We start from the raw sequence: 13,148 nt of genomic DNA, 5'->3' as shown, positions 1-13,148 counted from the left end.
ACGCCTCTGCGATGAGTTGTAGAGTCTTGTAATGTTGAGGTATCGTAGGTGGCTGTTTTGTATTTGGTGGTAGATTTGGTCATTGGGAATAGAGCTTGCATGAGGTAAGTAAGGCTGTATCGTAGTTATTCCCGATTTATTTATTTTTTGCCTCAATCCTGCAATTTTTACAGCTTCGATTTATCTCGCCGTGTTTTCTTTGGTATAATTTTTTTAGCGCAATTTCCATACTGACAATTGCGATTATTAATTCGTTATTTCTGGATGGATGGATGGATGGATGTGTGTCCGCAGCTTTAAGTCGTATCTCCTCCTCAACGAAGCAATATCGAGGACTAGTTTCAAAAGCAAATATGTTAAGCACGTTCCGAGGATGATTGTGGGCCAAAAAAATTCCCGAAATTCTTTCCTGGATTTCCCGGAAAAGCCAAAAAAACTCGAAAAAATGCAGTTTTTGGCCTATATCTCGGCAACCAGACCACTTAACGACTTGAAACATTTACCAATCGATTTCTGCCATAATTTAGAACAATATTGTTGAAGAAAGTTTTCAAAAATATGCTTTCGTTTGGTCACAAAAAATTAATTAAGGAAATTGCGCTTAAATTGTCACTAGACTTTTTATTAACTTGTTTTATCATCGGCTTGTGAGGACTGATACATAATATTTACAATAGTAATACTTCCATCTCTCATACAATTTTTTCATTGAAAATGGTTTACATATATTATACCAAACGACTAATTTCGAATAATTTTATACATGAAAATTAAAATATTTTTTTAATAAAGTTTTGTAATTTGAAGTACTGGTACTACAATAATGGAACATCGGCCATTACATTATTGACATTTTTAACTGTTAGCAGTTGAAGCAATTTCGTCAATTAGTAAGTGTCAACACAAACTGGGTACACAATTAAGCCCCAAGCAAAAGCCTGCCCCTCACCTAAGAATTCAAGTATTTTTTTTCTACCTCGGGCTAAGTAGGTTAAAAAAAAACATTCTCAAGCCCCTCCCCCCTCCCCCCCCCCCCCTCCCGCTGGGAATGTTGACATTAACATTCCACTCAAAAAATAATTTTATATTATTCTTGAAAAAAAAAATTAAAATATTTCTTATATTTAATATTTATTTTGAAAATATATTTTTCTTAGTAATAAAACAATGAAGTGGATTTACTCTTTATCGCGAGAAAATATGTGCAATGGGACTAAGTATTATTTAACGGAGTTTTATGTAAATACAGATTGCTTTTTGTTAATAAGATGACAATTTTCTTATAAAATTTAATACTACAAATACTAAAGGAAATATGTGCGAAAGTACTTCTAAAGAGGTTGGGTTATGATTTCGAAAAAACATGATCATATTTAATACGGCTATTTTCCTTTTTATGTTTGGAAAAATGCGATCTTAACAAAGTTTTGAAAGATTTAAAAAACATTATTTTTGCCTCAGAATGTTCGCTTTAGTATTACAGTTTTCATCAACTTTTTATGAGGACTGATACAGATTACCACAATAGTAATACTTCTTTCTGACATCTACTTTCATTCATTTAAGATGTATTACTTATACATAGATCTAATACAAAACGTTTAATTACAACTTTATTTTTGAACCTGAAAATGCAAATGTGTAATTAAATGGTAATTCAATGGTATTTTTTTCGGTGGTGTGGGCTTATAAGTAGAGATGAAATAAATTTGGGACCGAAGAAAAAATATTTTATAAATATAATAAGCAGCCTGAATAAAATGTGGAGAACATTGGGATAAATCAAATCAAACATGCTTCTCTTTCAAACATCTATATCTAAAGCAGTTCTTTTTGCTTTAATAAATTTATTTTAAACTTTTAAAATAATAATTATTTATTTTGTAGTTTTATACAGTTTTAAAGACTTCAAGATTTCGATTTGCACCCCCCCCCCCTCAAACTTTCAATCTGCACCCCCTCAACCTTTCAATTTATTTTTCCTACCCATTTTGGCGCCCCCTAAGGTCGACGCCCGGGGACATATGCCCCCCCCCTCGCTACGCTACTGATCATTCCTAATTTTTCCATGACCCAATATTGACCCCTGGCCAAGTGCGTACTCTGGTTTTGATCTGTCTGCCAGTCCACGGGTGGGGAGGGGTGGAGTGAAATGTTTCTTCCAGACTTTTTTTCTCCGGAGGGGGGGGGACACTTGAACTTTTCGGTGATGCGGACTTAAATTTCCGGTGGGGCTGACACTGTTAAAAGTATATATTTTCTATATAAATTCCATTTCGCATTTCGTTCGGGGGTGGGGGGCGGTAGACTTTCTTCGGGGGGGGGGGGGGGAGCACCCCCAAGGGGATGCCTGGAAGAAACTCTGGTGGAGTGGTGTGTGTTCTCTTTCTACCATTCTGTGTCTACAAGTCTGCGTCTTTGCATTTTTTGTTGTAAAGTGTTTATTTTTTTTTTATTTCGAAGAACCGTGTTTATTCAAGTAATGTAACAAAAGTGACTCTAGATACTTGAATTATATTATATTTTTTATTTATTTGTTTATTTATTTATTTGGTGTCATTTATTAATTTTTAATGGAGGGGGGGGGGTCATTTATTTATTTTTTTCATTGGGAGGTCATTTATTTATTTTTTAATGTGTAGGTCATTTATTAAAGACATCCACACGGTGTAGAGTTCCTACATCAGAGGGTTTACCAAAAGGGGTGATCATTAACTACGGTAACAGGACAAATGATCTCAGATAAGATATCCCACACAAGTGATCTCAGGAAAAATAATCTAAGGACAAACGAAAGAGTGATTATTCAAAATTAGATTCCAACTCCAGATATAGTGAGCATCAGTTACAGATTAGCAGCTTGTTATAAATAAAAATCAAAGTGAATAGTCCACAGTGTGTGATGTTTAGCTCTTTCAAAATGTTAGATTGATGTATTTTAAAACGTTACAACCGTTTATCAACCAAAACCAAATATTAAATTATTGTATTAAAATCAATTATTAGAAATATTTTCTTTTGTTCTACATTGTAATTTAACATTTTTGCTTTAATAGTATAAAAAATGTGAGTTGTTTCCCTTTAAGCAGTTTACATATGTTCTGGGGAGACAACCACTATTGTTAGTCTTAAACAAAATCAAATCACATAATAGTTCAAACCAATTACAAAAAAAGATATCTATACAACCAACCGCTACCCGTATGACCTAATATGTGGCTCATGATGACCTAACAATAGATCCTTGATGACCTCGCTAGCGAGCGATTATCAGCTAAGACAATGACCTAAGGATGACCTAACATGAGCCCTGTAAAACCTACCATTCCTGCCTTTATGACATATCCTTCTCTTTTAATTCCTACATCTTAAAGGCGTGCATTATGCTTAAAATGAACTCATCCATTTTAATTGTGTTTGGTTTGTATTTGTATCTGAGCATAGGATGGCATGCTAACGATCATTCTTTTCTCATAATAACGCGGATGTGCATATGACTGCACTGAACGGTAGAGTAAGCTACATCAATGTTGGACAAGAGCGAGAAAGGTCACAAAGGTATTCGAGAGGCCCATTAATTATTTTAAAAAACATGCGCGGCGTAGTTAAAATTATTATGGTTATTAAATCCTGTCTGTCTGGTTTTTTCGGACGTTACTAAAGATTTTATGTAATTGATGTTTTTAATATTTTCGGTAACTAATTAAACATTATAGCGTGCAGTGGTGACATAAACAATAGCATCCTGCTATTCGATAGCAAAATTGCAATTTCTATAAAGTTAATTAATTTTAGGTTAAAATAAAAGATATGTATATATATATATATATATATATATATATATATATATATATATATATATATATATATATATATATATGTATATATATATATATATATATATATATATATATATATATATATATATATATATATATACTCCGAAAATAAATATTGTGACACACCTACTGCCTCATCTACTCATATAACTATATTTACATTGAAATAATCAACTAGGAGATATGGAGAAGCAAATTATCTCCTTGAAAACCTCTATAATCAATAAGTGCTTTAATCCTATATATTGTGTCACCAGCTGCTCTTCTCAAATTACTCACACAGCAATGTAGCAACGACGGAGTGTAGGACAACTGCTCAAGTTTTTTTTTTTAATCATACAGCAGCCAGTAGGTGGGGTATGTTTTAGTTTATCTTTTTTCTTATTGCAAACAGGTCAGTGAAATATTTTTTCAATAAATCTAAATATTTAAGCATATTGCATATAGGTCAGGGAAATAATTTTATTCAATAAATCTAAATGTTTAACCATATTGGATACAGGTTAATGAAATATTTTAATTTAATTACTCTAAATATTTAAGCTTATTGTAACACACAGGTAACTTACTTTTATTCAATAAATCTAAATATTTATCTTACAGCAACAGCTTAGTAAAATACTTTAATTCAATAAATATTAATATTTAAGCTTATTACAATAAATAGGGGAAATACTTTTATTCAATGCACCTTAATCTAAAAGCTTTTCTATGCAAAAACTTCGTGAAATACTTTTATTCAAAGCTTATTGTAAATGATTAGTAAAATAAATATATTTAAAAAATCTAAATATTTAAGCTTATTGCAATAAATAGGTGGAATTCTTTTATTCAGTAAATTAAAATATTTAAGCTTATTTTAACAGATTAGTGAAATACCTTTATTCAATAAATCTTAATATTTAAAGATAATTTAACAGATTAGTGAAATACTTATATTCAATACATCTTAATATCCATCACTCCACACACAAACTTTTAAATACTTAAATTATAAGTTCACTAATAAACTGTTACGTTCCACACATCTACAAAACACACAACTATGTTTATACACTTAACTCAACATACATGTCAAATGACTCCGTGTAGACATTTTCTCCGTGGGAGAGGGCTTTTAAAATTGGCGGATATAGTAAAAGCAAAACACATATTTTCTGTATACATTATATATAATTTGTTTCGTCCCGGTTGGGGGGGGGGGGGAGGGTGTGCATGCTTCGGTATTGGGGATGGTAGTAGGGTGCAATGCCGACCTCCCAACCTGAGAGATCCAGCTTTCTTGTTACTTTCAACTTTTGATTATGTAAGAAATTATATCAACTGCTAGCCTAGTTCTAACACACATCTCCCAGAATTATAGCCGAGCGTAGCGATGAGTGCCTGTACACGTGTGTGCCTAAAGGCGCGGCCTAAAATCCTGGCATCGTATCCGTCAAGACCTGCTGCAACAACTGCTAGCCAACCACGTGACTATGAAGCAGGTGCCAAACCATTCAAAGACATACCTGGGCCAGGCGGAATTTACAGGTGGCCAGTGATTGGAACTTTGCTGCACTTCAAGCCATTTAGTGAGACTTCTTTATATATATATATATATATATATATATATATATATATATATATATATATATATATATATATATATATATATATATATATATATATATATATTTATTTATTTATTTATTTATTTATTTTTATTTATATTTAGATATATAATTTATGGTACGGCATTTGGCTTTTTAAACAGAAACTACCCACAACTCGTTCCATTCTACATAATCTTAACATAATCCTAAATAGCTGCATTAATCTTTCTCAACCCGTACAAGATTATTGTTTCTGTAGCTGAGTTCACACCTGAGACGTTGAATCGATTGTTTGAGTCTTTACACAACACGTACGGTCCAATCATCAAAGTACGATTACCCGGGCCTACAGTCATGACAAGCAACCCCAGGGACTTTGAGACGGTCTACAGAAACGAGGGGCGGTGTCCCAATAGACCCGTGTTTGATATTGAAGTCGTGTATGCTGAACGAAATAATGAAAAAGGGAGTATTAATATTGCGTAAGTATTTCTTGCATATTGGCACGCTAGTGTTAGCTGTTGTTACTTATACATAGAGAATAGTAAAGGACGAAACACAAGGCTTAAAAAAGTTAAGTTACCCTTAAGAACCAGGCGGCGCGGGCCAAAGAAAAATAGTTTGCCTGTTTCTGTAAGGGACGTCCAATGGATTCAAAACATACGGGCTTGATACTTTCTTGTAAGCGATGGTATGCTCTGCCATACGACCCTGTCGTATCCAATACTGGTTCGGTCACACTGATGTATGTGTTAAGGATTCTGAAGCTAGTTTCGAATATGATGAGGTTAGGACTGTTTAGTTATGTTCTTACAGTGATGTTTTGTGTGGGTCGCACACTAGGGCAGTGATATTAACACGGCTTGATTCGGTAGGACTCTGAGTCCACCCAGCACTAATGTGTACATGACCCACTATAGGGAAACAAAACGCGTCTGGTCATAGTTCTTACTATACTATCCCTTCATATACCGAGGTTACAAACACAGGTGAACTCTACTCCTTCTGCCACATAGACCATTTTCGAAGAGTGACTAACTGTATTTTCTGTTTATTCACATGTGAAAAAAAAAGCTGGAATGGGTTGAATAAACTAGCTGACTTAACCACTTGACATATTGTATATGTCATATACAAGTTTATAGACGTCTTCATTTAGAGGTTGCAAGAACGACATTTTCTAAAAAAAAATCATACGTTTTTTTTTCAGAAATTGTTTTAACGCCATTAACTTGAATTAGTTCCAAATTTTATCAAGGTTGTATTACAACTATTCCACGACGAATTACAATATATTTATAGAATGATATGTGGTTTTACACCATCCATTGGTGTTCCTGAAATCTTTTTAAACGTATGTCAAGTACGCCTATGTCTGTAGACCGTCCCTGAGTCCACCCAGCTCTAATTGGTACCTAAATCACATTATGGAGTGTAAAGGCGGCAAGGTATAATGCTGACCACTATATCTCTTCATATGCCGAGATCACAGAAACATATAAACTCTATTTCACTTTCCCCATAGACCGTCATGGAACTTTACGCCTATATTGGGTCATCACAACATAACGCCATCATTAATAAACGTTTAAAACTTTAACGCTTATTTCAGCCAAGGTGAAGAATGGCTGAAACTTCGAACACCAATCAACAAAAGACTATTGAAAGCTGACTCCGCCCATTTCTACTTAGAAGCTCAAAATAGCGTCGCGGATGATTTCGTCCGAATTTTGGCAAGAAACGACCTTGATGCTGAAAAAATGGCGGATTATTTTTTTCGCTACGCAGCTGAAAGTGAGCTTAGTTTCATTTCTCTTTTACATAAGTTTATTTGTCTAATTGATCATATCATTCTGTTGTGTTATATGGTGTAGGGTGTGTTAGATGGATGGCAAATTGTACACCAAAGCGCTTGCTGTTTCTTTATCAATGCTTTTAGAAAATATCACAAATGTTTTTATTATAGCCTACCGAACTGTGTGGGGGTGTGGTGATGGAAATGGTATTTTTGTTGTAAGTTGGAGCTTTACGGAAATATTTAACTTTATATTGGACAAGCTTGTGTAAAACAATAATTCGAAAATATTAATTTTGTAGTCGTAATGTTAAATTTAAAATTAATAAAAGCATTAGGTACATGATGGTGTGGTCAAATGTTAAAGGTTTTAATTGCTACCTCGAAGATCTGGAGTTCGGATATTATGACTGTAGGATGTCCACTCAGCTCTGAAGGGTACCTGACCTACGATTGGGAGAGTATATGCGGCTGGTCATAGCGCTGACAATAATACCGAATTGAAGAAACATATTAACTCTTCTTCAACCGCTCAATTGATCACTAGTCTTACCTTTTTTAAAACAATAAATTACATTATTTCAAATCAAGAAAATAAATTTAAAAATCTGAATGGTGCAGGCATTGGTATTGCGACTTTCAACACAAGACTTCAACTTTTGAACCACCGTGACGGGGGAGAAGCTGAAGAGTTCCTACATGCCAGCAAAGATCATCTGAGAATTCTTCAGGAAACTCTCACCGTGAACATGGGAGGGTACAAGTGGTTCAGGAACAGAATCTACAGAGATTTCGAGAAGGCTATGAACATTCTCAAAAAGTTAGTCAAATAACTGGTTAGTTAATTAATTCGTTGATTACTGTGGTTCAACTAAAATGGTGACATTGATTTCAACTCTTGTCTGAAACAATCACAATACTGCTGTATGATGGGGGAATATATATTGTATGTATCTTGGTAATTGGACTTGAGTGTGTAGGACATCATTGAGTCCACCCTGCTCTAACGGGTACCTGACTCACGTTAGGGAAACAAAGGTGGCTGGTATTAATGCTGATCACACTATATCACGCTTAGTTCATCGAAACAGATGCACTCTACTTCATCTGTCCCGTGTGACTCGGGTAAGAAAGGGAGTAGATAATGATGCCGTGCAAATCTTCGAAAACCAAGTCAGCTTGTAAGGTTTGGTTTTGTCCTTAACTCCTTATGCTCCACAAGGGTTAACATGACCGATGGTAATAAATGGCAAACTAACGAGCGGAACTGATTGTATTCAATATATTTTACGACTCCAGCAACGATACCGCATTAACAATAATCACAAAAACAATAAATATCAATCGTCTATGGCGAAGCAATGTTCATAGTTTGAGTATTGTAACCAACCAGCTCAAACCAACACCTATTACTTTACGTGGATTACCATTTATTTCAGAAAGTCCCAGCTCATACCAACACTTATTACTTAAAGTAGATTACCATTTATTTCAGACAGTTAAAGCTCATACCAACACCAATTACTTAAAGTAGATTACCATTTATTTCAGACAGCGAAAGCTCATACCAACACTTATTACTTAAAGTAGATTACCATTTATTTCAAACAGTTAAAGCTCATACCAACACCAATTACTTAAAGTAGATTGTAATTTTATTTCAGACAGTCAAAGCTCAAACCAACACCTATTACATCACGTGTATTTCCATTTCTTTCAGACATGCTAACAAACATACAGGTAGAGCCAAAGAATCCATCCAGACCCAACTAGCAGACGGAAGTTTAGACCCAGACCACCCAAACCTACTCTACTCCTTGTTGAGTGATCCGTCTCTAACAGATGAAGATATAACGTTGATAACCACTGTTCTATACAGTGCAGGTACTGAATCGGTAAGAACCGCCTTAGAATCAGAGTTTCTTCCAGGCATCTCTCCTGGGGGGGGGATGGAATTTATATATAAAATATATACTCTTACCAGTGTCGTCGTCCCCGAAAAATGTATGCCGCCCCTACCCCCCCCCCCCCTGTCCGGAAATATCAAGTGCACCCACCTGAAGAAAAAAGTCGGGAAGATACACTGCTTAGAATAAGTCTTGTGTATATTTTCGTTTCCATCTATATACTTTTATACTCGTTATAGGTGTTTAAATTTAAACTTACGTGTTTTAAATCATGAAAATAATATTCATAGAAGCTACATTTATTGTGATTATACACTACTTGCCTGACTGACTATTCTCGTTGTCTGGGTTTAATCAAAGACTGCGAGAAACCTGCAGGTCCTCTTCCACACCCTGGCCATGAACCCAGACATCCAGGAACGTCTCAGGGCGGAAGTGCTGCAGACATTGGGTAAAGACAGGCCATTGACAGTTAAAGATTTATCTACAATGTCATATTTAAAGGCTTGTGTCAAGGAATCTTTCAGGCAAGTTATCGTAACTTTTTTTCAAATTATAATATACTACGGTACCCAGTTTCCCTTTTGAAAACGGTATATCTCCTGAAATATATATCACGTTTCCATTCAGTCATAACACTTTCACAAATACCCCTTACCGTAGGCCGTAGGGGACTAAAACGCCTATTATTCCCACAACTAAAAACACACCCTACTCACAGCCAATATTCTTCGATGACCCTTTGCAAACATCTACCGCAGGTCAGCAAACAATATGAATACAATAGGGCACTTGAAGTGACATTAAATTACATAAGTGCGATGATAAAGGAAAACAATTCGAGTATTTTATTATTCAAGGGGGTTATTAGATTTAAAACTATTATTTTATAATAGGCGTAAAGAACTAAGAAAATTATGAAAATGAACTTAAAATTAATTTTTTTAAAAGAGTGTGAAAATGAATGGAATGTAATATTTTAAATTTAACAATATGACTGGATCAATATGCGGTACAAATTAAGCTAGTATTCTCATATTTATTCTAAATTTAGACTGAACTACCCAATACCAAGCGGCGTCATCAGATATCTACCTTCAGATGTTGTTCTAAGTGGCTACAAAGTTCCTTCAGGGGTAAGTTTGATTGAACTATCTTTATGTGACAACAGCTAGAGCAATTACTATGTGACGACAAAATAGAAAATCATTATCAGACAAAAGTTAGAACTGTGTTTATAAAATCAACTAGAACCATCTTTATGTGACAAAATCTAATATTTTATTATCTAATATGTTAATATGTGACAGACAGAGAATCGTTATGTCTTTATGTGACAACGGTCAAAACTATGTGTATAAATAGCAGCTGCAACCTTGTTTATGTAACATCAGCTGAAAGCGCATCGACAGTAAAACATAAGCTTTTAAATTACCAATACTCTAACTAATTATTATGAGCCCACTTATCAAATGCAAATACCAATCGCATGTGACATTATTCTGTCAAGATCCCCATCACAACCATGTTTGTGTAACATCAGGTAACAGCGAATCGACAGTAAAATATCAGTAATATATATATATATATATATATTTATATATATATATATATATATATATATATATATATATATATATATATATATGTAATTACCAATACTCTAAGTACCAGAGGTGTAGCCAGGATCGTCTCAAAGGGGGGGGGGGGTGGTTCCAATTTTTACCCGGGGACAAACTTTCGATTTGCACCCCCCCCCCCTAAAACTTTCGATTTGTACACCCCCCCCCCCCCTCAAACTTTCGATTTGCACCCCCCTCATGACCCCCCCTACCCCCCCCCCTACCTACGCCACTGCTAACTACCTATTATCAGCACATTTATAACCTACACTTACCAATCCCAGCTGGCATTACTCTATCAAGGTCCCCATCATCTTACAAAACCCCAGAGCCTGCATGGAGTACTTCGACAATCCGCGTCAGTTCCTGCCTGAAAGATGGCTGAGGACGGCAGACAGACGTAAACAGGAGAACATCGTCAACATGGCACTGCTGCCCTTTAGCCACGGTCCAAGGAACTGTCCAGGTCAACGGTTTGCTCTGCAGGAGATTTACCTGGCGGCTGTCAAGGTATTGCACATGTCTATCTGCCTGTCTGTCTGCCTGTCTGTGCGTGTGTGTGTGTGTGTGCGTGTGTGTGCCTGTGCCAGCCATCAGCTGTGATGTGTTCATTTTTTACTTTGTGTCTCTGTGTTTTACCGTGTCAGGAACGCTCTATTTATTTGTTAATCGAAGACACCCCCCGTACATGCCTGTGTCAATCGCAGCAGGTCAAGTCGCTATTTCGTCTTTCTTGGACTCTCCATAGGTGTCAATCGTAGTTACTTCGATCATTAACTGTTAATTAAGTTTGCTAACTGTCAATATTGGACGTTCAGGTTGCAAACTGTCAATATTGGACATTCACGTTGCTTTCTGTCAATATTGTACATTCTTGTTGCTATCAATTTCATACTTTCAGTTTGCAAATTATAAATATTGTCCATTCAGGTTGCTAACTGTCAATATTGAACATTCAGGTTACTATCAATATCAGACTTTCAGTTTGTAAACTGTCAATATTGGACATTCATTTTGCCAACTGTCAACTGTCAATCCTAGACACCCAAGTGCTGTCAAACACTGTGTATTTATGGTCTGTTGTAGGTCAGGTGGGTACAGTGGCGTAGCGAGGTCGGGTGTCACCCGGTGCGGCACTTAATGGTGTCACCCCCCCCCCCCCCCTGAGGCATAGAGACCCTTCCCAGGGACAAATTTTCAAATTTTCGATTTGCATCCCCCCCTCAAACTTTCGATTTGCACCCCCCTCCCCCCCTCAAGTTTTCGATTTGCACCCCCCCCTCAAACTTTCGATTTGCACCCCCCCTCGAGTTTTTCTCTATACATTTTGCTATTTTTTGCCTTGGTGTCACCCCCCTAAATGGTGTCACCCGGTGCGGTCCGCCCCCCCCCCCGCCCCCCCCCCCCCCTCGCTACGCCCCTGGGTGGGTAGAATATTGCTGCAAACATATTATGTCAGTTCTGTTGTTTTATGCAGACAGTTGTGCAGAAAAGTGCGCCAAGCTAACTTTGTTCCGTGGATGTGTCACCAGGTTTTACAAAAGTTGAAGATAGATCTGCAGCCCGAGTCACGTGACGTTGTTTTTGGACACAGAATTTTCATCCATCCCATGAAGCCAATCAAGTATAAGTTTACTGAGTTGTAATTTTGCCAAGCCATTTGTTGTTAAATGACTGCTTTAAAATCATTGGAGGAACTAGAAAATAAAGCCCCCCCCCCCCCCAAAAAAAATACAAAAAAAAACAACGATAGTAAAAATATTAAATACAAATTGTAGCTGCAGTGAGGTTAATTCAATGAGTCAATTAGTAATAAAACATATAGTGTTAGTTACCTCACAAGTTAAAGACAGTTACAAATAGGGCCTACTATGTACAAATATGTTGCTTTTGGTCGGATTCTGGACCCTCTAAACGCCCCCCCCCCCCAATACATTTCGGGGTCAGGCCGTATAGTAGTTCCACCCCTGTTTAGAGTAAGCGTGCAAGTGTGTAGACATTCTACAAAATTCTCCAATATATACTATTGTAAACGTTTACTGTGTTATAATCTAGCCTAAACACCTGTTGTTAGAAGTGCTGCAATTGTTTAAATGCTATGTAAGCTTTCAATTCTACCCCAGTCTACAACACAAAGACAGCTAAACCCGAGACTGTTCTAAGCCTTTGGTAAAACCGGTTTAATTAAATTTAAAAGATAGTAATATTTAGTAAAACCTGGTTAATTAAATAAAATAAATTAGAATTAAGCAAAAGCTGGCTAATTAGATGCAATAAATTAATATATAGTAAAACCTGGGTGATTAAATAAAACAAATTAATATTTAGTAAAACGGTGCTTGTTTTATATGTAAACACGTGCAGATACCCTCCGGTATTTGATTATCAACAAC

At 35.9% G+C, this 13,148-nt stretch overlaps 1 protein-coding gene across 1 annotated transcript; it reads left to right on the top strand.

Moving 5' to 3' along the window:
- Positions 1 to 5,214: 5,214 nt before the first annotated feature.
- Positions 5,215 to 11,706, top strand: LOC131957767 (putative cytochrome P450 12a5, mitochondrial). The gene is made up of 9 exons (XM_059322537.1): positions 5,215 to 5,410; positions 5,691 to 5,913; positions 7,044 to 7,225; positions 7,848 to 8,046; positions 8,947 to 9,121; positions 9,494 to 9,660; positions 10,188 to 10,269; positions 11,059 to 11,265; positions 11,686 to 11,706. The coding sequence occupies exons 1-9, from the start codon at positions 5,215 to 5,217 to the stop codon at positions 11,704 to 11,706; spliced, it is 1,452 nt and encodes a 483-aa protein (XP_059178520.1).
- Positions 11,707 to 13,148: the final 1,442 nt, after the last annotated feature.

The sequence above is a fragment of the Physella acuta genome, unplaced genomic scaffold (assembly GCF_028476545.2).
Source record: "Physella acuta isolate Inbredline_101_S28 unplaced genomic scaffold, ASM2847654v3 ptg001264l, whole genome shotgun sequence".
NCBI lineage: Eukaryota > Metazoa > Mollusca > Gastropoda > Physidae > Physella > Physella acuta.
The sequence above is the reverse complement of the archived record's forward strand: the minus strand, read 5'-3'. Positions and strand labels throughout refer to the sequence as shown.